The sequence below is a fragment of the Alligator sinensis genome, unplaced genomic scaffold (assembly GCF_000455745.1).
Source record: "Alligator sinensis unplaced genomic scaffold, ASM45574v1 scaffold170_2, whole genome shotgun sequence".
NCBI lineage: Eukaryota > Metazoa > Chordata > Crocodylia > Alligatoridae > Alligator > Alligator sinensis.
Window position 1 is genome coordinate 619,222 of NW_005842290.1, and position 26,826 is coordinate 646,047.

The 26,826-nt window shown below is 39.6% G+C and overlaps 1 protein-coding gene across 1 annotated transcript in view; it reads right to left on the minus strand.

Annotated features, from left to right (window-relative positions):
* KIAA0355 (KIAA0355 ortholog) overlaps positions 1–26,826 on the minus strand; it is a 99,545-nt gene that overhangs the window by 28,803 nt on the left and 43,916 nt on the right. Inside the window, 6 exon segments of the mRNA XM_025209471.1 lie at positions 285–446; positions 598–693; positions 970–1,054; positions 1,056–1,099; positions 4,287–4,493; positions 24,883–26,197. Of these exon segments, the coding sequence (XP_025065256.1) occupies positions 285–446; positions 598–693; positions 970–1,054; positions 1,056–1,099; positions 4,287–4,493; positions 24,883–25,377 (1,089 nt within the window). The 5' untranslated portion in view covers positions 25,378–26,197.

The window sequence follows — 26,826 nt, forward strand, 5'->3', positions numbered from 1 at the left end:
GGGGGGTGGGGGGGGGGGGGGGGGGGGAGAAGAAATACTGGCAAAAGCCTGACAGCTCACCTGTGAATGGCACTCTATACTCTAGTAAGTTGACTCTTGTACCACTTCTAAAAGTCCATTTTGAATTCTTTTGGTACAAATTGTTTATAAAAGTATATTAACATGAGCTTTCCTATACTTCTCTGAAAAAAGTGCATTTTTAAACACAAGTGTGATGTCAAACTTCTCTATTTACTTGATTCTTAATTAAAAATTTAAAGGATGGTTTGACTTTGAGCCATTACCGTTTTCAACTTCAGGTTCTCTGCTGCAGACTCATTAAAGGATATGCCTTTCAGAAAGTGGGATCCTATCTGAACAGGTACAGTTGGGAGTTCACACTGAATTGGCTGAGGTGGGGTTTGTCTCCTTCCTGTTTGCTGTGCTTCAGCTTCACTACAACAGCCCTTGAAGACAAAATGTAGATCAAGGAATAAAAAAAGGACAGTAAATAAAGAGAGTAAATAGAGAGTAAAAGAGTAAATAAGTTTTATAAAAAAATATCATTCTTTACCATTCATTTTCAAATAGGGAAGGGAAAAAGTATATGGATCTTACCTGCAAACTTGCTTCAATAGCTTTTGGATTCAAGTGAAAGCCAGCCTTCATTGCATATTCACAATGGCCTAAACTCTCCAAAGCAATTTTGTAAGCCTGATGTTAAAAAAGATTTAAAGATGCAACAGTCAGCCAATAATCAATGATGCAAAAGTATACTTATGAATTTACATTGCCATGTTACACACACTGTGGGATCTTCTGTAGAATCCTAAATTTTACAAGATTCTTATAATACTACAGAAGTCCACTATATTCTTCCAGCTGACTGCACTCCATGTTTCAGGGGCACTGCATGCTTTCCCCTCTTCATCCCCCAATCTGACTGGAATAGACATATGAAAAAAAAATTAAAGCATCAAAGAAATGAACCTGCAAAGCACTGTCAATTTTCATGTTCAGTTCTTTCAGTTGATGTTCAGGGATTGCCACACTTTGTGAGCAGAAGAGCTGCTGAAGCCAAACACCCATCACCGCCTCTTTCTCGCAGTCGAGATGTGGCCTTTAACATAAGACACAATCAGAAATACTTAAATAATTTTCGTCCAACATTATGATGGATCTAGTCAACATATAGTTGAAATAAGAAAGTGAAAAGAACCTGGAACAGAATAATTGGTGCAAATATTTAAACCTTTGTTACTCTAAAATAAAATCTCACACTTCATATAACATATACATGTGTATGCCTCAGATAGTGAAAAAGTGACTGCTAGCAGCACAAGTCAATGCTTTTTCACATCTCAATTTCTCAACACTATTGTGGATTAAGAATCCTGCTACCTAGGCCACAGTGGGATGGTTATTACTGAATGGAAGAATGGGGGAGGGGGAAGATGAGCATGTAGGGCGCCTTTACATGTTTCGGGGTGGGGGGGCACTTTAATTAAAGTGGCTCCGAAAGCTGCTCTAATTAAAGTGCACTCAGCATCTTGTGCATCTGTGACCCCGCGTTTCAAAATGGTAGCAGGGGTGACTTAACTAAAGCTCATTGAACAAGCTTTAGTTAAGGTGCCCCTGTTACCATTTTGAAGTGCGGGGATGCCAATACGTGATACGCAGAGGCTGTGGAACATGCTAATTAGCATGCTCCAGCAGACTCTATTTGAATATGCTCTGATGTCCTGTAGTTACAGTGTGTTGAAGCAGTGTCCCCACACATCTACAGGCACCCGTAATTTCAACTGGAAGGACAGATACTCTCTCGCTGCACAACCAGGACTAATCTCACCAGCACATATATATGCATACACAGAAAAGACACCACGTATGATCAAGGGAGATTATCAGGGCAGAACTTGGGAAAATCCATACAAAAATGCAAGGCCATCCTAGTTTATTAAAAGTTACTTAGTAAAATTTTTGTCAAAGAACATTATATATTCAAATATCCCTTTCTTTAAGTTTCTGAACTGTACTCCCTGCAATACTGAACATACTATATAGTGCCAATTGGTTAAAGTTCATGGGAGGAGTCTTGTCTGAAGCAAGTTGTCCTTGGTGACAAAACCATGATTTATGAGAGCTCCAAGTTACAGTTTTGTTTTGTGTTGTTTGTTAATAGAAGCCTTGGCCATGACAAACATGCAGCCCGAACAACGTAACAGGAGGAGTGCCGCATACTCCAAATTCATTTCTTGATTATTTAAAGAGTTTAGATGCTCACAGAATACCTTAAAGCCTTGCAATTACTGAGACAGGTGATTTAAGATAGAAATAGATTACATTCTTTTGCTGTAACAGGAGAGAACTTATGTTCTCTTATTTTCTACTTTTGTATACTTAACAGACTTAATTCTCCTTATATATGAATCTGCATTCAGAAACAGTTATACATTTCTTCAAAGAAATGGCGTAAGTGGGTCAAGATGCCAAAATACATGCCTAACTTTAACCATATGAATTGTGCCATTAAAGACCTATCCAAAGACAGAAATTTCTATATAGCAACTTCCTAGAAACTCAGAGCTTTACAGATTGAACTTCATATGAAGTATAATATTAATTTATGCTTTGCAGAGACACAAAATCTTGTCAAACATCAATGTTTAACATAATGTTTAAATCAACAAGACTACGGCATAAAATTTAACAATACTACTCCAAAAACGTAGGTAGGAAATTAAATTCCTGCCTTACTCCAATGAAAGATAAATTAATTGAAGTAGGAGTTGCAAGTCCTTGCTCTAGATTCACAGTTCCACAGGAAACGTGTTTGTTGTCCTATACCTTGCAGATGTTAGTTGATAAATGGAAATCCTGACAGGATTTCCAGTCAGGATGACTAACATGTCTGTGTGGGCTGCTAAATTAGACTTCAAAAGCACATATACACACATTACTTTAATTTTAAGGAAGCTACATATTCAAAGTCTCAGTCATTTTTGATCTAAAGAGCTATTTATACATTTGAAATAACCTCCAGAAAGAAGAAAAATGCAGGTAGATTAAGGCTTGTTAAACTATCCTCCCTTGAAATGTATTTTTCCTTGCAGAGATTATATAGATTTTATAGAGAGTACATGTTTTTAACGTATAAATCTACAGATAAGTAATATGCTTAGCCTTTGAGAGTTTGTAATTCAAACAATATTGAGTATTGCAGCTTTTCAACAAAGGACAAGAACTTAGTTGTGACCAAAAATTAAGATACAAAACAATATGTTGACTCTACATACAATATCTCCTTAAATAATTTCTCTGAACGCTTAAAAAATAAATAAATTAAGAACTATGTCTTCCCTAATTAAAAGATTAGAGAAATTTCTCTCCTTTTTTCAGTTTTCTTTGTCCATTTGATAGCCCTTTGTATACAGTTAATTTCTCTGCTTCATTACAGACTATTTCCATTGTTTGTGGACCATCTTTCATGTAGCCATACTAAAGAGAAGAGACATCTTTAAATACCATATTTTCCATATGCAACATGCACCTTTCCCCCAAAATCAGCTCTTTCCGAAGTTGGGGTGCATGTTTTAAACAGAAAAGCTGTTTTCTTCACTGGATAAGAAGCCAACCTAGAGACATTGTGCATGCCGTGCGGTTGCCAAGATGAAAGTCCTGTGTTAACCCTCTCGCAGCCACAGCTATTGACTGAGCACAGTAACTTGTGCCTAAAAAAATAAGTGAGCTGCTGGTATTTTCTTGATAGGGCTTGGGATGTGGGAACAACCCTTATTTACAAGAATTTATATAAAAAATTACTTAAAGAGCTAACAGTTTCAAGGCCCTGGACCCTAACTTTGTGTGACAGAGCTTCCACGATGTATGGCATCCCAGGAGATAAGTGTGGATGAAGTGGCTAGCACTAGGAATTTTCTGGGCCCACACTTCCTGGACAGTCTGTTCCTACGAGGACCAATGTGACATTCTGCCATGACTCTGGGACCATCCCCTTCCCCCCCCATATATTCTGACTCCCAAAAATGAAGGGGCATGTTTTATTTGGGGATATGTTGTATTCAAGAAAATATGGTAAGACTATGCAGTTGAAACGCCACGAAAAGCAGCTCAGGTTTAGGCAATTGTACCAAAACTGGTTTTAATTTTTTAATACGGCTGGCTGTCATGTTTAGTGTTCCATCAAAATAAATATTAAGAAAGTTTTTCCTTATTAGGTGACATAATCCCAAAGTTGCACGTTATTAATACGAAGTTGAAGCAGCATCACTAACGAAAGATGCCCATACCTCTGCTGCTCCTCTCCATGATCGTACTGCATCCTCTAGCTCAGTTGTAGGGCTCAAATTGGAGGTCCCAACCCCACTCGCATTCTTTCTTTCTTGGGAAACAGCTTCAGCAAAACAAGAGTGTGCTACTGGCTGGACCTTCTGCAAGGCTTGGGACAAGAACTGGAAGTGAACCTGCATCACTGTCAAGAAACATCGACCAAGAACCTGGAGAAAAAAAACAAACAAACCTCAGAGTGAGTTTGGGTTGATGTCTGTGCATCTTTTTTTCAGCAGCAAGCCCTGAGGTGAGTTAAATGAGAGAGTTTCTTAAAAACTTAGCTGGATCAACGAGAATCAATTTATAATGCTTCACAATCAAGCAATATTTAGCTAGGTATTTAAAATAATTTTAAATGTCACTACAGAACTTTTTTTTTTTTAATGTATTAGGACATATTACAAAAGAAAATGCAGCTTTTTCTTTTTGGGAGGGGTCAGATTTCTGCTCAACATGGATGAACTGAATCACTTCCTCACGTTACGTTTGTTTCAAGAACGAAAATCTAAAAAGTTGACTGATATAAGCCATATCAAGTGTAAAAATCAACATACATACAACGTGATAAAATATATTGTAGCTTCACACAAAAAATGGCAATATCAAAACTTGCTTTCGCCTTGTGAGTCACTATTTTACACTTAAACCAGTACAGCCAGTCACTAATTAGTGAGTGCACACTAAGTTCATGGCAATATTAAAAAGTTCAACAAGTTTACATCATCCAAGCAGAACGTTAAATCAGCAATAAACATCAAAACCTTTTGACATTTGAGAGAACGAATATCATTTGTCTGTCTTTGAGTAATCTTAACTGCTCAGGAACAGATGCACCGAGAGAACCTGCACAGGCTTGCATCTCAGTCTCTTGCATCATCATCTGTTATGAGTCCTTAGTTGACAAACATTTTAACTCTAAAATATTTCACAGAAATTACTCGTGTAATAGTTACTGTTTGGACAGCAGCTGGGAGAAGAAAAAGCAAGAGAATGACTGCTAAAAAACAAAGCCAAGAACTTGCTCCCTACTTCCAAACCCCCACAAACCCCAAACAAATGCCAAACAAGTGGGGTGAGGGGCTTGTCTCTCTATACTTCTTAGCCACTGCAAATACAAGTAGTAAAAGATGCAAACTTAGGCCTACTACAAAAGGCTGTCTCTTGCCTTCATGAATCTCTACCGCTGGTCTGACCCTTCCTTCTTCCCAACACAGTAGCTAATGAATGTGCCCAGCGTTAGCACGAGGAGGCCACATCAACACGAGACACTGACTGCACATTAGCTTGTTACTACTGAGCAGTAGTGTCACATGGCAGGAAACACGACACAATGCTACTGTGCAGTAGTAACAAGCTGTGCGGTAGCATCATCAAATGGCTTTTAGGTGATGCTGACTGCACAGCAGCTTGTTACTACTGCGCAATCAGCATCACCTAAAAGCCATTCGACGATGCTACTGTGCTGTAAGTACGATTACTGCACAGTCACTTAGTACTTGTTTATACAATGACCACACAGTCAGTGTCTTGTGTAGACATGGCTGGATAGAATAAAATCAGGATCACATACTTCTGACAGTTTTTGCTCTGCCCCTGCTATCAGAACCATGGTACAAAAGGGTAACTTGGAGAAGATGGGGAGAGGAAGAAGAAAAGAGCATGCCAAATTTGCTTTAAAAGTACAAAGGCTTGCAAAGCTTTATGGCAACAAATATTTTCAAAGATACTGTGGAAACATATGAATAGGCTTCAGATAGCATAGACCAGGGAATAATGCACTCGACTAGGATTCAAAAGGTTTAACAGTTCTTTTATCTACTTTGCCCTTGACTGACCATAAGACCTGTGGACAAGTCATGTTCCCTCCTCACCCTTTCTATTGAGACTGTCTCCTGTTCAGGGAAGGGACTGTCCCTACTGTATCCATACCCAGTGCTGAAGGCAAAAGAGTGCCAACTTCATGTGAGGTTTCGAGATGTTACAGGAATATAAATAATTAAAAAAAAATTTTAATTTGAAATACAAGATAAAGTTAAAATGTAACCTGTTAACTTTTTTTGTTTGGAATACAACTAAATTTACTTGTTGCAAATACCACTGTGGATATGCTTCCCTTGCAATGTTTCATTGCAATGTAACTTATTGCAGTATTTTGTCACAGAGAAAGTGACAAAATACAAACATATCAATTGTTTTCTGTACTTTACTTCTTAATTTATTAAAAATAGCTGGTCAAAACTGAACTCTAGCAGTTAAGAAATACAGCATTGCGTTTACATATAATAGGCAAAAGGCATCGTGTCTTGGAGCACAAGAAATTATCTGGCTCATTTTCAGTTACATTCTTTTTGAATAAAAATATTCAGACACAATCATCTTATTGGCAAGATTCTGCAGTCACATTAACAGTCGTACACATTCAACTATCTACTTTAGCAGAACTAGCAGTGGTGATTTTTTTTTATTTTTATTTTTTTTTTACTGTAACCAGTCTACTTTTGACATTCCATTCCGGTTCAATCATTTCCCCTCTTTGTACCAAGTATAAAATTAAACCTTTTGTAGTATGTCTGACCTCTACAAGAGCAGTGTGTCTGTCTTTAATAATAATAAAGATATATTAAGCAAGCAGTGAGAGGACAAAAACACCAGCTTTCTTGATGACAAAATCAGAAAGTTTTCTATGAAAAATGAAGGACATAGAGGAGAAAAACTGGCAATGCAAATCGTTCTATCCACAGCAAATACCAAGGACGATATTTCCAGAGGGGGTTGTGGTAAAGGGTAAAGCCAGGGCCCATGAGGAATTTCAAGCTTGTTGAATTTCAAAGGACAACAACAAGAGGTTGAAATCTTCCCTCCCTTGAAATAACAGTAAAAATAAACAATCAAAAGGGTAGGATCCCACAATGTTAGACAAGAAAGATGGAAAAGCAAAGATTTCTTAGCGTGTTATCTTTTATTGGATCAACTATGGAGTTGGAATAAAGTCAGACAAGCTTTCAAATGCAAGACATTCTGAATAATGTCTGGACCACCACAGCTACAGTATCACTTTTATACTACCTTACACAATAAAAATAAAATTCTAAACCTGGCACTTAAGTCCAAGTCTGCTTCACTGAGCCTTTGTTTTCCCATGTGTTTTAAAATCTAGATCTTACCTTCAGTAATTGCTCAGAAATGTTTTTGAATGTTTAAGTAAAACACTGGGAGAATGTCACTGGGAGAAGATTGCTGCACTGTTCCATCCTGCTGGACTAGAGTGTAATTAGAGGGGCCATACATACTTCCTTATAAGAATTCACTCTTCAGAATTTTTCTTCTAAAAAGGAAAAGCACGCAGGACTTCTATTTCTTGTGGGATATAATTACCACTGTCAAGGCCTGGATAAACACCCTTGAGCGAGGTCAAGAGACCAGAGGGTATAGAGTGCAGTACGATAATGACAGTACTTGTCGCACAATCTACCTGCAGGGATGACACACAAACACAGAGGTATGCTGCTGCACAACCTATCCACGTTGGGTAGCCACATAGCCTCACAGCTATTCAAGTAGGTCCTAGCATCTCTTTTTCTAAGCTTACTCCTCCTGACTCTCATACTTCAACACTAAGTTCTCTTGCAAGAGACTACAAAGAGAATACTCCTGAGACTTTCTAGTAAGCAGGGACCACCTTAATGCCCCCCAAATTTAAAAAAACAAAAACAAATGTCCTCTGCCTTCCTTTGCCTCCTTTCTTGGAAGCCACAGCATTGCATGGAATGCATGTCCATCCCTGCAAACATTTCATTCCTGAGAAATACATCTCTGGCACTTGTATGCTATTCCTGCTTCTTTATCAAGTCACCAGGAAGACAAAATTCCACTCCGTATCTCTGTGGCTGAACAATCTTACAGAGAGGAAACTAGCATCATGTTTGGACAGCTGGGGGTAACACGCCTGTTGGAGATGCCTTGTTGTCAACTGCCCTTCCCTCCCAAACTGACAAGGTTTGTACAGACTGTTTCCTCTGTATGGTTTCCTGCTACTGGCCAGGAGTTATGTGAACGTAGCTAGTCTTAAGATCAGAGTTTTCCTTTTCAACACATTCAGCTACGGTCTATTTGAAGGGCATGTTTCAACAGTAGTTGCTGCTTCTCACGTACACATTTGAGCCAGCTCTAAATTTGCTGCTTTGGGTGCTGGTAGCAATGTAACTGCACCAACACACAGTTCAGGGGGCAGCTAAGCATCTTCTCAGCTTCTTGGATGGGTTTTTGCTGAGTTTCCTGCTACCTGGACTACAAGAAGTACTCACACTGACTAGTTTGAAAGCTAGCTCAAGTATGTCTTCATGAGCTGTCATAATAACAGTGACTGCAGACAGACAGATCCCCCAGGGTAATACACATTTGGAGCACAATAGTTCTGATCAGTAGATCAAGGTCCTTTGTGCTAAGTGATGAACTACCATTAAAGAGTCCTTTCTACAGAGAACTGACCATCTTGGTCTATGGCAAGACAAAGGAGTGGGTTAACAAACAAGATAACAGCAAAACAAACACGGCTTTGCATAACAATAGTTCTGGGTGACCACCTGCCTAACCACTGCTCCACTGACAGCAATTTTGGGTAGTTTGACAGAAGCAACGCATGAAGAAGGTTAAGGAAAAAATGAAGAGAACGTGGTTACATGATTTTGGGTGGAGAGGGACGAAGCCCCTTCTCTCCAGCAGACCTCCTCTAAAATTGGGAAAATGTAACGCTTCTATTTTAACATTTTTAAACAGACTTTTCTTACTGAATAAAACAAAAAATCCAAGTCATAAGCAGGAACCTTTTACAAAAAGTGCACCTAGCTGATACTTTGCTATGAGGTAGTAGAAGATACGCAGAAGCAGTTAGAATGCCATTAAATGTTCATTAGATTCTTCGTAATCAGTAAAAAAAAAAAGTATCAAGTCAGCTTTGGGATATGCTTACACTCCTGCAAGTTTACATACTTGGCCTCATTTTAGAAGAATGCACTGAATCTAAATGCTTATGTCTTTTTCTAGGCAGATGGTAAGGTAGCACATCTGATATGAGCAATCATGACTATGCAACAAAAATAAAATGACACCTGTCACTTCTACTTAGCCTGGAGATGCCTGAAGGAAAACTGAAGCTCTTCAGTAGTGACATATAGAGGAGGGGGGAAAGAGGGAGACTCCAGAAGATACAACTGTAAAACCAATTAAAGGGAATAGTTCAGAGTCAATAACTTGTAGGGCTATTTTCTTTCAACATAGCCATTTACAAACCAATTTAAGGAAAATTTTAAAATGATTAACAAAGAAAACACTGCAAAGTAAAAAGTTGACCCTAAGGATGTTTAGCTTTAGAACAAGTCTCTTCCTGATGACAAAATTTTTTATCAATAAATAGAGCAATTTTTATTTCCAATGAAGTCTACCCTCTGAATGAGACAGCGCACATCTAGAAGCACTACACTTATATTTCATTATGCCATCGTGGAAGTTTTGTTGGGAGTAATGAATATTTAAGAAACTTTGAGCAACTATTATTGCACCTCTTTAGCGTGAGGCATGAAATGCCATTCTGGATGCAAAAATTGAATTTTTGCATTTTTTTCAGAAACAGACCTTAAAATTTAACTACTTTGAAAAACAGGGAAAAAATAATCGTATTATCTATTTTAATTGTATACTAAAAACTATGCTTACTTAAGAGAGGAATAAGGATATCCCTGAGATATATGGTATATTTTAAAAGTGGTACATTTGGGACTATAACTAAAAACTTTTTTTTTTTTAATTATTGTAGGTCAGTAGGACCTAGACAGCACACCTGGAATCAGGACCCAACTGCACTAAGCATGACTGAACAGATGCACACTAAAAGATAATCCCTTCTCTAAAGAGCATATATTCTAAATGGAAAAAGGACAGTCAAAACATGGAAGTGGAAACAGAAACCCAGGGTGTGTACAGCAGTTACATTTTTCTCAGAGGCCCCCCGAAAGCACTCTCTCTGTAACACAACAAACATTCACAGCTGCAGAATACTTCTAAAATGGTGGATCATGCAAAAATTTAACCCTCGTCTGATGTAGAATCAGACAGGAGAGCTCTAGGGCAGAGTGCCTTAGGGAACCTGTGTAGCAGGTTCCCTGAAAGGGCTAATTTTAGGCAATTTTGCCAGCATCCCATGAGGCTTTGCAGGGCTGGACTGGTGCTTGCAAAGAGCAGCCCCACCCCCAGGACTGTCAGAGAGGAAACAGAAAACCTGTCTCCGCCCTGCGCAGCCAGGAGAAATGGGGAGAATGAGCCCCCCTTGCCACATGTGCCCCCACCCAAGCTACCAGTGCTGGGGAGCTTTGGGGGGTAGGGCCAGGCCTGCAACACAGGGGGATATCCTCCCCCGCCCCACACACAAGTGTCTTGCCAGCGGCAGCCTTGTGACTACTGCACCCAGAGCTGGGGTGGGGGGAGAGGGAAAATGGAGCCCTCCCCCCCGGCACCACACCTCATGGGCCTGGCCAAGCTACCCCTGCTGGGGCCTTGCAGGCGAGCCAGGCCAGGCCCAGGAGGCAGGGGGTCTCTGTTCCCCCCCTCCAACTCCGGGCGAGGCAGCCACAAGTCTGCCGCTGTAAAGACACTTGTGCAGAGGGTGGAAGGGATGGAAGCCCCACCTCCCTCCACACCATGCAGGCCTGGCCAAGCTCCCCTCAAGATCCCAGCTGGGGTAGTTAGGGGGGACTGTGCAGCAGGGGGGCTCCATTCCCTCCCCCCAATCTATCCACTAATGACATTTGCCAGCTGGGGAGGTGGCAGGGTTGAGGAAAGGGGTGGTCTGGCAGCCTCCTGAAGCACCGCTACCTGCTGGCCTGGGCCAACACAGGCAAGCTCTGAGCCCTTCCCCCCACCCCTAAAAGGTGAATGCCTGTTGGGTTCAGTGGCCCCCTAATTCATGAGAAAATGACTTGCCTAAGTTAGCACAGTAGAGCAGTGACAGAGCAAGACAGAAAACTTCAGTCTCCAAATCCTAGCTAGAGCTCTATACATGCTGCTTAAAGGCCAAAATGTAGCTTACCGCCTATCCTCTTGTATTTTAGCACTGACAGCAGTTTAAAGTCGACTGTTCACAATCTTTGTGGCTTTAGAAACACCTCCTCTAGCTCAAAAATGATGAATTTGCTGGCTTTAAGTCTTAGAGGACAGCAGACTATTTAAGAGCCTAAGATCAAAGTGCTGCTTTAACACTAGTGGCTCATATACTGTTTTTTCCCTCTGGATTGCTTTCCAATAGGTGTTATGATTTTGCTGATTAAAATGACTCTCCATGTAGTAGATTTTCAAGTAGACTTGGTCATCAGGACACCAAAATTAAAAGACAACATATACTAGTGTAGGTTATAAAGTATGCTCATATACTTGAAAGCTGACACACGGCTTGTGTAACAAACCTGTCAGTATGAGTTTTAGCTAAAAACACAAGCCAATGTGCATCTAGTCTTGAACTCTTGATAGCAGTTTTTCTATAGTGTGTTCCCAATAATATCTCACTGCAAGGTATTCTGCCACCCTTCCCTTCTCCAGTAAAAAGTGCTGCATCTCATAAAGGTAGCAATATTAAACTAGCCTGATATGTTATTGAGAAGAACCTCATTAGCCAGGTACTTTTGGCTACAGGTGTATTAAACAGGCAAGTAAGGTGACTAGATGAATTAGATGCAACATTTTAATTGTTCAATAGGATTGTTGTTTGTGACAACGGAACTTCAGATTTATGTTAGCTTGTTCACTAACAAATGATTTACTAACTATACCAATATGCAACCTCAGAATGAAATTTTGTGAATGGGCACAAATATATCGTTTCAACAATTTTTTTTTTTAAGAGGAAAGGAGGATTAGCCATGTCCCCTGAAAACAAACAGCAGCAGCACTACAGGTCCGAATAAAAATCTGGAAGGGCGTTGATTACTGAGGGCTACTCCAGATATTAAATAAAAAAAAAAAAAAAAAAAAAAAAAAAAAAAAATTATTTAGTCTTTCAGAACACATTCAAAATCTACAGAAAAGGAAAGAAAACCTACAGTTACCTTTCCAAGCTCTGCACCATCATTTACATAATAAAACATGTTGTACTGAATGATAAAGGTGTGAACTACTTCGCTAGGCTTCAAGATGTTTTTTAAAACTACTCCCTTCCCTTTACCCAGACATAAAACTGAAATTACTGTTACAACTCTGGATACAATGAACTCAGCAGGTTACCCATCAGGACAAGATTTATTTGTTTATTTGTTTATTTTTTAGCAGCAGTGGGTTGTTCTGACACATCTGAGTGATATTTTCAAGCATAACTGAAGAAAGTCTGCATATGGGGATGCCTTTTTTTCCACCAAAATCCTTTAAGACAACCAGCTAGCCACATTACCAAAACAAAACCCTCAAAACTCATCTGAACTGTCCCCATGCCCAGTTTCAATAGCACAAAATCAGCTTCTTGTTTCCCTAGTCCCCTCTTGCCGCCCCAATTCTTTTCTTTCTCTGTACTCTCTGAAGGCCCATTTTTACACAAGTTTGAGACAGAAACTGCTATGCTTATAAAGCAGGGGTGTCCAACCTTTTTGAAAGTGGGCCGGATCATGAGCTTTTTATCGCCCAGTGGGCCGGCGAGCCATATTCAAAGACCTCACAGGAAGCGGTATCACATCAGAAAGTGATGTCATGTGACCTTTGACACCAACGAAGTTGCAGGAAGTGACAATGAAATGGGTCTGGAAATGTGGTTCAAAATCCAAAATAAAAACAAAAGCAACAAAGAAATAATACCAAACACTTGACTAAAATGAACACTTTCACTTCTACTCACTTCTCAATGAATGAAAAAAGCATAATGCAGGCTTGCCCTGGGACACCTGGGAGTACAGCACCAGGTAGAGGAAGCTGTGGAGGAGCAGCCAGCTGTTGGCCTCCAGCAGCAGCAGTGAGGAGGAGGAGAAGCAGCGCCTTAGGACGCTGCCCGGCTCCACTGGGGACGAGGAGCCCAGTTTTCACACACGGCCACGCACGTGCAGCCCGTCTCCCTCCTTGCACCCGGCTCCCATAGAGGAGGAGAAGCAGGAGGAGGAGGAGGGCGTGTGACCTTGTGCTTCCTCCTCACGAGCGCATGCATGTGTATGGCACCCCCGCACAGGCTCTTCAGCATCCTGCCCGGGGACGCAGCCCCGCTGACAGCCGGGCAGCCACGTTTCACGCTTGCGTGCTCACCCCCACACCAGACTGCACCGCCCTGCCCCACCCCTTCCCTGCTGATGTAGTGCAGACTGCCCCCAGCGCAGGGCTTAAAGGAGCCGCATGATGGACGTGGGGTGCCTCGGCCCGGGCCCTGGGACGGGGGAGCTGAGAGAGGGGCCCTGCTTCCCCTGGGGAGAGGGTCAGCAGTCACCAGGCAGCCAGCTGCCTCGTAGTCCATGGTCGCTGGTCACTTGCTGAGGGGCTGGGGGAGGGACAAGGGGTGGGAACGAAAGTAAACAGTGTTTACTTTCGTTTCCCATTGCAGCACCTCGGGCCTCAGACAATGGCTTGGAGGGCTGCATGTTGGACAAGCCAGCTATAAAGCATCTAGTCTGCACATTTACATAAAACCTCAACTGAGGGAAATTGCATTTGGCGTAAGAAACGAGATTTAACGTTGAGTCGATATGGGTACTGTGTAGGATTTGATTTTGGATATCAATAATTTAGAAAGTACCCAATTTACAAATAAAAAGATCACCTTGGCCTGGACTCCAAGCCAAGGTGGATTCTTTCCTTTAGATGCATCACCAGCAGTAGCAGATTTTAATAATCAAAAGATAGCCTTTTCAAGGCTTCAACTCCACTAATCAGCTACTAGTTTGAATACCTACAAGCGCCTCCCACGCGATAGCATATTAACTATCTCAACCAAGGAAGTCTGACACAGTCGGCAAGACACTAAATCCTTACAATGCCTTGCTTTGTTTTTGTTTTTGTTTTTTTTGGGGGGGGGGGGTTGTTTTGTTTTTTTTTTAAAAGGACACTTATTTCTCATACTAGAAACTAATTAAATCATCCAGCCGGTATCACTTTTTATGTGGCTTTCAAGACGCATCTTTTTTATGCCATTTCATGAAAGTTAAGTCGTCATAAGCAGGAAAAAAAAAACAGGTTTAGCTCAATGCCGAGTCCTGGATAAATATTCTTGAAATCTCTGGCACATTTTCATTAGACTTTCTTTTTATTGTCAAAGACAGGGGAATTCCACTTCAGCAGATCAGGTCAGATAGCTAACTCCCATGTTGGATCATTTCCTCTCTGGGTATTGTAACCAATCTTAAAAATTACAAGTTAGCGTGACCAAATCTGTAAAAAACTTCCCCTAAATTAAAAGTTTGTTCCATCTCATATCTGCACAGCTTCATGAAGCTGATGTCCCAGCCAAGAAAGTCTAAGAACGGTTTATTCTTCCATGACTAAAGCCGGGGATCAAAGGAAATCCTAAACCTCAAAGATGCTGACAAAGGAAGAAGGGGCTGAGTAAGTGGCCAGACACTGCCCATGGGGTGCCAGAAAAGACTGACTGGCTGGCAAAATGACACCCAGGGAAAGCGATAAATGCTTTTAGCAAGACAGTATCTTCCTGCTGCAGATAGAACCAACAGTGCAGAGGGGCACTTAGCAAAAGGGGACAAGCAAAGTTTAATGTGTAAGACCCACCCAGGCATTGGTTTATCCTTTGTTCTCCATGCTTTTTAACACTGGAAAATGAGTAAATAATGTTTTGAAGAGTGTTCATAATTTGCTTGATTTGGCACTCTGAACCCTGGAGTGAAAGGGCTTACAGATAACAAAATGAGGTAACATGATTAATAACCAGAACTATTTACAAAAGATCCAGTAGTTCACCCACAGTGAGGGGAGGGGCACAAGACTATCAAAGGGATGCTCTCAAGAATAACTAAGTGGAGCCCAAGATAGTTGATCTAGTAGTCCTGACAACATCCTATCCTAGAATTTCTCAACCAACCAAATGAGTACGAACAGTTGAAGTAAGAGTACATTCCTCTTTATCAAGCTAACTCTTATAAAAATGAAAACAGAAGGGTGCTCCACCCCATCTTCCTTTCAGGATAGGTAAAGAGAAGAGTTCTTTATGAAATGGTAAGATATGAAGGCACCTATAGAACCAAGGTAACAGAAGCTTTAGAGAAACCAGTCTGAAGAGATTTTTCTGTGAGAAGAGAAATTGCTCTGGGTACCAACTAATATCGTCTCATCTCTACCTTCTGACTAGTGATGAAGAACAGTAAAACAAAGACTTCTGCAGACAAAAACACTGTTTCCAGTGTTCATAAGTGCCCTACCAATAAGAACACCAGTCCCACTTGGTAGACAAGTTATTCTTCCTGGTTTCAATATTATACAACGTTGAAATTAATATAATGTCACCGAGGCGCTTATGGACTTCATAGACAGCTACTTAAACACCAGCATAAACCTTATGGAAAAAGGTGTACTTCTTAGACTTTTACATTAATATAGATAAGTTTATGTTTTTAATACGATCTACTAAAACAAGAAATTCCACTGCACATATTTCCTCTCTTGGGGAAAGAACAAACCCCGCGACAGGCGTTAGTCATGTTGCTTAAAGCAGCATTTCTCAACCGATGGGCCACAACCCAAAAGTGGGTTACAAGGATATATGAAATGGTCACAAACGATTTAAAAATGGATTTTCCTTTAAAGGAGAAAAATGTGTGAAACCATGGCTTTTCCCTTGCAGGCTGGCAGAGCTCCAGCCTGTGAGAAGCTGTTTGGGCCTCCTGCCCCACACATTCACCACCTGCCCCACATGCTACGGGGCTAGGGCCTGGGGGTGGGAGGGCAGCAGATTAGGAGCAAGGGGCACTGGGTTGGGACTGGCCATTGGTGTCTACAAATGGGTCCTGGTACAAAAAAGGTTGAGAACCACTGGCTTAAAGCACAACTGGGAAGTACTCAAGACACTACAATAATGAGTTTGGTAGAAGAACACAGATAGAATCCAATATTTGCAGATTTGGAGCTACAGAACTGACTGCCTAGAATAACAGAAAAAGTGCTCACTTCCAAAGTCCCAGTCCTGAACTTTCATATTAAATAAAATGCATTAAGGTCAATTCATTTTTTGAAAAAGCAACCAAATATATTTAAAAAATAATAATACAAGAGGGATATTTTAAATACTGCAGAAGAGATGTGGATAATTAAAGTTCTATTAATATGAAGAAATATACAGAGAATACACAACAGAATGTTAATATTTCATCCTACCTACTGCATAGAAACCAATACTTTGGTGCATTTGATTAGCAAGAAAAGAGACTATGCAAAATAACTAAATTGCCCTTTCACAGTAAAAGAAAGACCTCACCTACTAAGATCTAGATATAAAATCATTTTAGGATAGGCTCCAACATGAAGCACGCTGGTTTTAAGCTGTGTATTGTTCTTTATTAAGAGATGTGTTTGTCTAAAATATGACCAAGACAGCTGATCCTGTTCTACACAGTCTAATACTGTGCGTAGCATAGTCTAATACCGTCTTGAGGAGAAAAAAAAAAGTAAAGTATTGTAGTAACTATTTGTTACAGAAGTTCCTGCTTTAAAATGGGATTCAACAGAACTGAGTTGATTAGACATGGTTATCCAATATCAGACATGACTCCACAGCAGAAAAATCTATGGTGTGAGCTGCTTACATAAGGTCAGCTGCCCAGGGAACTGCAATTTCTAATCCAGCACTTTCCAACATGCCATAGGTTTAGAGAAAGTCATGATGGTAGAAGCTAGATTATACACTTCCTTACGAAGAGAGAAGCATGTTACTTTACCCTAACCAACGCTGACATTCAGAACTGTAATCTCCCTTGTGTAAACTGGAAAAAGCACCTCCTCTACTTCTCTTTTGCAGTCGAAACCAACCAAGTGGTTTTGTAAGCAACTTGAAGTTAGCTCCTGAATAGTTTTAATGTCAAAACTCCATTTAGTGAGCTTAAGATACCATGCCACAGCAACCTACAAGATAATGAAATGGCAATGACAGCTAAGCAGAATAGAAGAGACCATCATTTTTCTTTGGAAAAATGGAACTAAGCACATTTTATTTTGATTTCTAAAGATCTTCTATCCCATTAAAGATTTTCCTAATCTTCTACATTATTAATTTGGAATCTGTTTGCTATGGGACTAATACAGTATTTTCTGATTCAGGCTAACTTGACTACATCATTGCTTGGATGGGTGTAACTGTAGAGAATGGGGAAAGAAAGCTTAACATTTTTTAGTTTAGATAACATGACTCAAAACCAGGTAACAAGCCTGGTAAAGTAAAGCCACTATTAGGAAGAGACAGGACAATGAGGGAAGCACATGGGCAAATATATATAGAGACCCCCACATCAGTTCCTATTTACAGAAAAACTGATTTTGCGGGTTCCGTTGTTTCAAGCATAATGTCATTTGTATTGTTCTATCACTATTATAAAAATAATCATGTATATTCTTCATTCATTTTTATAGTGAACTACATTGCCTTGGAACAGATTCCACTCATTTCGTCTGAAATGCTCAGTACTAGCAACTCCTAGATCACTGCATCTGTCTTCTTGCCTGGATTCCTTAAACAGGAGGGCTACTGCTTTGGGAAAGTATAGAAATGATTCAATAAACTCACCTCCCCTGCCCCCCTGCATAAAACTGTAGTCTTATTTCAGTATAGGGACCCAGAAAAAAATAGCAACAAGAAGGTACACTAATACTCTGAGATTTTTATAATATAGAAGGGAGCTGGTTATCTTGTTCTCTGAATCATTCCTTGTTACTGGTGTTAGATATTGTTGTCCATTTTGGTCAACCAATCTCAACAGAGCAGACTAGTCATCCTAGTAGGGGCTGAAAACATTGGTATGCAGTTCATGATTTGCAGCCATCTGCACTTATTAGAATCAAACATATTGTAGCACTTGTTATAATGAGCACCTACAAACAGTTTTAAGATCCTATATCTTATGAACTGGAAAGAGTAGATTCAAATGCTTTATGCTGCTGGAGTACCTAAAACTGTGAATCTCAACCAGAGTGCCCTGAAATCCATTCAAAGGGTGCCACACTTAGGTTTGCAAACATGATTCACAAGATACACTTAGAGATTTCAAACAGAAATCCATAGTTGTGTTTTTTCTGAGTTCATTGCAACTAAAACATTATTCTGTTGTTTTTCTGTAGTCAACAAGAGTGAAAACTAAGAGTTGGCATTTTATGAGGAGTGCTGTGAGTCTATCCAGAGGTGCCTCAAGTCCAAAAAGGTTGAGAACTACTGGCCTAAAGGAAAGGTGCTCTGACACTGGAGTAATATCTTGGAATTATAAAGTTAAAAAGCAAAGATATCTAAGGCTGTTGGTTGTAGCCCTGTTGATCTAAGGACATAGGCAGACAAGGTTCTTTGGGCAGGTGTAATATCTTTTCTTAGACCAACTAAATCACTGGAAAAATGGTTCTTTCCAAGCTTTCAGCACAAGCACCCTTCTTCAGGCATAGGGAGAGTCTGCTGTTGTTTTGAGTTCTCCTGGATGGAATAGAAGCCAATGTGCAAAATGCAGGTCTGTGGAAATGCAAATACATGGCAAGGAGGACCAGAGGCTGTGTCAGACAATAGGTGTGAGACAGGTGGTTGGGGGGGACGGGGTGGGAAGACAGGGGCATGCTGACCTGGTGATAGAATGTAGCCGGTAAAATGTAGAGAGGTTACCTGGGGTTATCGGATGGCAGGCAGGTTATAATGTGCCATAAATCCAATGTCTATATTTAGTCCATGATTTTTTGTATCCAGTAGGTTTATGAAGTGACGTTGGTAGGTTCATCTACGAAAGGAGTTTTGTAAATTTCCTTTAATAGTTAGAACTGAGCGATTGGAGACAGGGTGGCTGTCTTGTGAGATACAAGATATCTAAGTGTTTGTCACTAGCTTGGCTACTAAACACTGAAAGGATAATAATACTCCTACAGTGAATGGTACTTACTGAACAATGTTGACGTGAAAACAAGCTATTTCCTCACATTAAAAATAGTAGGTTTTCATTTCTGTTAGGCCCATTCAGTGCTTTGAGATGCGTCAATTTCCAGGGCAACATTCGCCATTCAGACCTCACCCTTTCCTGCTGTTATCTTTATGAGAGTTGTACAATAGGACATGCCATACTGAATTATTTGCACTGAGAAACATTACATGAATTTAATTGTTAAGCAATAATTTTGTGAAGATTCCCAGACATGGAATTTTCAAGACAGATTCTGTAAAGTGCAAACTACTTGGCAGACACACTGATGCCAGTTTGCAACGTAGCAAAATATGGCAGGTAAGTCATATAACCTTTCAGTGAACACTGGCCTTAAGTTCTCCTGGAGCTCCAAATTCTACTTTTACACAAAGACAAGTTTAACTTTCACTTATTTTTTAAGTTCTTTACTGTAGTTGAAGACCTGGCTCCTAGCTATTTTTATATTTTCCTTTCCTCAGCAGGTTTGTTAATGATTTTGGGGGTGGTCAACCTGCACACAGGCTTTTTGCCTATTTGCGAGGCCAGATGGAACCAGCTAATACAATTACAGAAACAGATAATACTTACTGCTGGACAAGAGCATACGATAATAATACCCTCTCCCAAAAACATTTTTGGAAGGTAAACACAACAATGTTCACTTTCATGGCATGCTGGTACCTCCCATGCAATGCAAGCAGTTTAAGAGAGTTTGTATGACCCCAAAGTAGAAATCAGTGGGAAGACATTAGTCTGCTCTTACACAATGAAGGATTACTGTCTTTCGTTTAGATATACACATGATTTAGACTCCGTTTAAAGTTATGAGTGTTTAGTGTCTCACATCTGAAAGCCAGAATGAATGCACACATTCATGTTAATGATCAAAGATGCAGTAGAAAACACAGCAAGATAGTTTTAGCATGCTATTGACAGCTATTACAAATGTTAATTGTTCCTTAATCATTTCTTCTAAATTAGAGTTAGGACTGTTTGCCAACTTTAAAATAGCTAGTAGTCATCATGTTAATTCTGAAGTATATTGTAGAGAACTGGGGCTCCGGCAACTTGAAAAGGAAAACCAGTAACAACCAGGCAAGTCACAGCATTTGTACTGCTGGCAACAGTTTCTCATCTGGATAAAGCCAGGAGTAAACTACCTGCAAATCACGGAAGATGCAACAAAACAGACAAGCTTGACTTCATATTTATTTACACGCTAGGTGAAAATGCATCTTTTCATATTCAAATAAATAAATGCTGAGCAGAAGAGTTTTATTCAGAAAGACTTTTTGTTTTCGGAACCCTTTAATTGTACACAAAACCTTAAGTGTTTTAATGTACAGAAAGAGAAAATAATTCCCATTACATTTCCATGTTGCAGCTCAATTTCAAACCTAATTATTTTATGCCTCAAGTCCTGTTTCCCCCTTGTTTATGGCCAAGGTGAACATATGGTTCCTGCTATCACCAGAAGTAATAATGCAACACACCAGATCCCTGTAGTGAGAGTGAGATTTACATTCAATATTCCAGCAGCACGTATTATTCAACTTCAGGTTAATCTGTGTGTTTTCCCTTGTTTCATTACTATACTAGTTGATTATACTATATTATACTAGTTGATCTCCATGAAGATCCAGCTTTTAGTATTCTTTATTTTTAAAATCAGTCAAGTGAAGTACAGTTTCACTGCACTGTCCCATAGTATTAGGGTTCAAGAGCAGAAATGGAAACTTAAAATAATTTAAAGATGCATAGTTATTCGCCTGAACTTCCTTCCTCTTTCAATAAAATCTGTTCCTCACCAACATAGGCACAAAAATTCTGGTTTAATTGTTTGAAGAGGGGAGGGGTTCAATATTTGCAATTATGCAACTTAAAAAAAAAAAAAACAAAAAACATATCCGAGGCCAAATTAGCCAAAACTAATTCCAAATCCGAAAGTCCAGAACCATAAGTGGCCCTACTGCCAGCAAAAATCCTCCACCCGCACCTGGGCCTTCAGATGTTTCTAAAACCTTTGGCAGGCATTCTACTTGCAGGCCCAAGCCCGGAGGCTCAGGGTTCAGATGCCCGAGATTTGCTTGTCCTTAGCCATCAGGCCCTCAGATCAAGCAAGGGAGAAACTGAAGCAACTAAGGAAGCCTAACAAATCTTGCATGCTCAGTTCAAGCACGGTGTCTCGCCAGTAAGCCACCCAGAAGAAGTTACCCTTTCATATACTGAGGGTTACTCAATCTGAGTGAACAATCTGTGTTCTGCCAAAAATAACTTGTGATAGTGGGAGCAGCAATGACTACTGTAGTTAAGGTTGCATAACTGTTTTCATTATAACCCAAATCAGTCAATATTAATCAGGAGTTGAAAAAGCTCTCCAACACCAAATAAGTCTAAGTCTACTACACCATATAAAGAACACCATGCCCTCACTGAGTCTTCCTCCCTAAACTGCATTCAATTTACACTGCCACACCTTCATTCTCTCTTCAAAACAAATCCTCCTCTACTCCCAATGAAAATTAATATTTCACAGTTCTTATATTCCGGGTTTTCCCCAAAAATATTAAGTCCAAGCTGTTTTCTCACATTTTTCTGTGTTCTCCCAAAACATATAAAATGCTGAACCAGTTCAGCCATTATCTGTAGCTGTGTAGGTCTGTGAGCATCCCAGTGAAAATTAGTTTAAGCTTAACCAAGTTGTGAGCTATTAAAAATAGTGCATCTTTGCATGACTTCTCATAAACTTGTTGAGCAGTGAAGTTAATGAAGGCAACAGCTAATTTAGCAGCTTTGAGAAAAGTATGCGCAGATGCACATGGGTTGAGGCAGACTTGGTAAAATACAAAGAGCTTACAAAGAGAGTTGCTGTGCCTCATACAAAGTGACCACTGATGAGGACAGAGCCCTGCTTCAACATACCTCAAAGAAATGCAAAACTCTAGAACTCTTGGTTCAGAGATAATACCTTTTATAAAAGGTTTTGCATTTATTTTTAAATCAGACCAGCACAGCTACCAAATACATCCACTCAATATACCTCAGAAACTCTCCAGAAACCAAAGCATATTATCACCACTTCTGAGACAAACCCAGGGCACTGGTAGAAATCAACAGCTGTCCACTTCCTATTGCTCATCTCAGAAATAAGGCAGTGTAGCCAGTTTAGCGTGGTCCTAAGCATGCACAAGAAGCACACCTAAGATAGCCTGAAAGCAGCTCTGAACAAGAGCAATGGGACAGGGCATGATTCTCACTAACACCCATGAGCTCATCATGGAGGCAGTCAGTCTAGATGTGTCCTAAAATCTGAGAAAGCAATTTCCCCTTGCAGACCTCTGGAAGTACCGTATCTGGAGAAGGGTACTCAGATACCATCTGGAAGGTAAGTAAGAGTTGCATTCTTACAAACTTGAAAGCAATGTGATCTTATAAGAAATTGGCAACAGCATGCTCAGCTTTTGTAATCATTGTGCATATCTACTACGAGTCTTTAATTACATGAGCACATTTTCTCTCTAAAAACCAGAAACTAAATAGATTTGTGTACAACTTTACACTGATAGAAGTGTGTTCTACCATATTCAGCAGAAAAAGCAAATTATTTTGGCATAATGCACCACGGCAAATCTGTTGGCATAATGCACCAAATTATTCAACTAAACTTTATACTCAACTGCTTCAACCTCTGACACACCTAGAAAAGGCAGTGTTGCTTCTAGAAACAAAGGTGTGTAGCATATTGGCACTAAGAAAACAATAATGAGCCTGAGGCCTTAATAATGTAGACTAGAGAAAAAAAAACAGAGCTCAAAGGAGGTCACTATGTGCAACACCATACACAAGGCAGGATCTTCTCTGGCTAAACCATCACAGTCAATTTGTCCACAGTAGTCAATAACTACAGTGAAATTAATACAAATATAAAATAAAAGCATCCCTTCGGATGCTTCAGATTCCTATCAGAGGGTTACAAAACTTTGTACAGCATATTCTATTTCTTAATAAAATTTAATTATGGAATAGAAAATGTATTACAATGTGTATGCACAGTGAGTGTATTAAGGTTGTGCATGCCACATGTGTTTCAATTCCTGCATTTCTGAATTCTGGCTGATACAGATCTACTACTGACATCATTTTCTAACTGGAACGTGCATCAAAATGATAACGTATTGGTTTGTAATACAAACATTACCTGAGCACCAGTTGTTTTTTTAATTAAGGTGCTACTTCAAATATTGCAATTGGTCTCATTTATTAGAGCACACATTGCTAAATTTAAATCATGGATACAAGAGTCAACTTGATGGAGAACAAAGTGGCAATGCCCAGAAAACATGCCTGAAAGTTAACTTGTATCGTCCTTAGATTAGTATATGTGCACATTATAATTTACAGCACATTAAATACAACAGATCTCTTTGATAGTTTTATGAGTTTTCCAATGCAATAAAAGCAACAGTAAAATACAGTTTAACTTAAATAGTATTGTTTTACAGAGCATGTCATTGGAGATATTTGATACACAGGAAATTTTTTTAAATAAAATTCATTTATTGAAGTTTGGTTTTAAAATAGAAAACACATTTGCATAATCAACTACATTTTTCTGTATTTTCTTAGTTTGCATATGATTCCATCCATTAAAAATGCTAGATAGAAATCCTCTTTTGAAAACATTAATTTTACTTTGATGAAATGAGACCGCTTTTTTGGGGCCAGCTGAGGGTATAGTTCCCAGAATACTGGGAAGGTTTATTTGGGGGGGGGGGGGGGGGGGGGGGTGTACTGGCTGGCTGAGTTCCTTTTTGAATTATCTTCAGGCTGCTGGGATTTTGTTGCTGTGCTAGTTACATTTTAAGATACTTAGAACCTTGCCCTAGTCATCTTTACTTTTCAATCTGATATAAATAAAACAACAATGCAGGTCACCTTCAACAAGCAACAAACATAAAAGGTGGCACAGCTTGCCGTGAATAGTTAAAACAATGTTCTTCTTAATGGAAGAGTGATCCTGAGATCACTAAATCAAGCAAAATATATTATTTTTAATAAATGCATGAAACATTTCCTAATTTATGATATAAGAAATAACAGAAAAAGACAAAATTGATTTTCTAGATTACGGTATCTTAACTTCCATGCAAATTCTTTTTAAAGCTAACTGTTGGTACAGGAGAAAAACGTCAAAAGATGCCTTTTAACATACTCCAAAATTAAGCAATGCAAACAGCCTTGTATCACTTTGTCCTCTGAAACTTTAAATGAACACTATACCTATACATATCTCCACACACGCACACTCCCTTTCTTGGTGTGACAAGTACTCCCCACCAAAAAAAACATATGCCGAAGGTAGAGTCTACAGTGCAGATCTCACAAAAATAAGCATAAGTAAAAGGATGAGAGGGAACTTCACCACATGCAAAACATATCACCTGTGGGAACCTACCTCAATGTCCTGTAGGCTGAATTCTTTCTGATCTTTGAAGTTTGCAGCTCCAGCGCTCAGTTCCATCAGCATTTTTGCTATTTCTGGTTTTATTGCTGCTGTGAGTCGACTTGCTGCTTCCATGACATGTTCCTGCACGTCTTTCAGTTGCATAGCTGCCTTAGAATAATGCGAGTTCCTAAATACGCTGCTGAAAAGGTCTGTAAGGAAAGTGCTCGCACGGCAAAACACATTGAGTGCATCCAGATACTTGGAGATTCCCTGCTGGATGTCTGCAATTGGAGTAGTATGGGACACAGGATGGTTGCAGCTGCCTGCAGCAGCTGAGGGGACCAAAGGGGATGCTGGGGTAGTAGATGCCAGCGGTGCGCTCAGGGTCCTGCCTAGCTCAGGCATTTGATACTGCTGGTGTTGCTGCACTTTTTGCTTGGACCCGCCAAGCAAAAAGCGCCGCTTATAGTCCATTTTACTTTCCTGTGCACTACAGCAATACATAAGTGAGTAGTTGTCCAAAAAACTCTTGGATTAACAACCTGTTGTCAGATTTCTTCCTCAAAAACGTAGTTACGTGTAGTAATAGTGGAGGACTGCGTATGCAGGTTTCATAAAAGGCATTTCAAAAAGGGAAGCGTCTGTATAATCTGTATCAGCAGTGAGAAAGGCAGCAGATTTGCTGACTTAGTATTTTCAATGTTCAGTGCAGCCCTGCTGCAGTTACAAACTGTCCTCAAAAAGCAAGCTGAAGAATCTCAGAAACGCTGTCTCTGGGTTGGTATTCTCCTCTACACACTAGATGCAACTAAGGAACAGAAAAAGATTTCTCTCTTACAATTTCTTTGACAGCATGTTGTTGAGACCTGATGTTAAAGTTTATAAAAGTTATTTTTGTCAACGTAAATCATCTTTTGCTAGTAATACCAAGAAAGAAGTGGAACAAAACCACTGATCAACAGCGATTATAAAAGCAGTGCAGAGGCTATTCCCTTGAAAAAGCAACCTGTGTCAGCAGATCAAATATCTTCAAGGTATCGTCTGGACAGATCCAGTCTGTCAAATCGGTTTACTTGTAGTGTCTCTTCGTAATACTGAAAGGTTAAAAAAAAATCTGTCTTGTTTTCTGAAGACTTTGCAAGGACAAGTTATTAAAAATTAAAGTGTTTATTATTGCAAGCCTTTGCCTCCCTTCCTTCTGTTTGTTGAGGTAGTTGTTTCTGTTGTAACCTTAATAAGTGGTGCTTCCAGATTGAGTTTGCCCTCAATTGTAAAGCCTGAACAAGAATGCACAAATGTATTTGTAAGGCCTCTAGGTCATTTCCTGTCAGGAAAAAAAAATAAAGTTAGAAAGGTTAGGAAACAATGAGCAGTTTTGTTAAGATTTTAACTCCTGCTGCATTCTGGTATATTTTTCTCTGGGGAAGCTGTCAACAATATCTCTGATCAAAAAGGAGAGGGATTTACATTTTTTTAAAGACAGGTTACAATTTAATACAATCAAATTAATAGATTCAGGACTATTGCATATTCTCTCATGACAGTTCTCATCTTTAATAAATAATATCTTCTAAACTGCTAACTTTGGGATCAGCAGATAACCACTGGTTTCACTTCACTAGTGTCAGCAACAGTGAAGGGCTGTGCAATAGGCTCTAAGGTTTCAACCCATCATGTTGTCAGGACATAAAAATTTTGTCAATCTAGCAAAACAATATTTATTAACTACACTTTTAACACAATATTTAACTCAATCCAATTAACTCAATATTTAAAAGCAATACAGTCGCTGTTTTTCCCCCCCAGAGTACAGTTGTGAATGTGATTATGTAGGCCTGCCACAAAATATACTATTGTTTTTCAGTGCAACTTCAACAGTCCCCATGCTATAAGGAGTAGCATTTGAGTTCTTCAACAAAGAACAAATATTCCTTTCTCTATGTGCCTAATTTA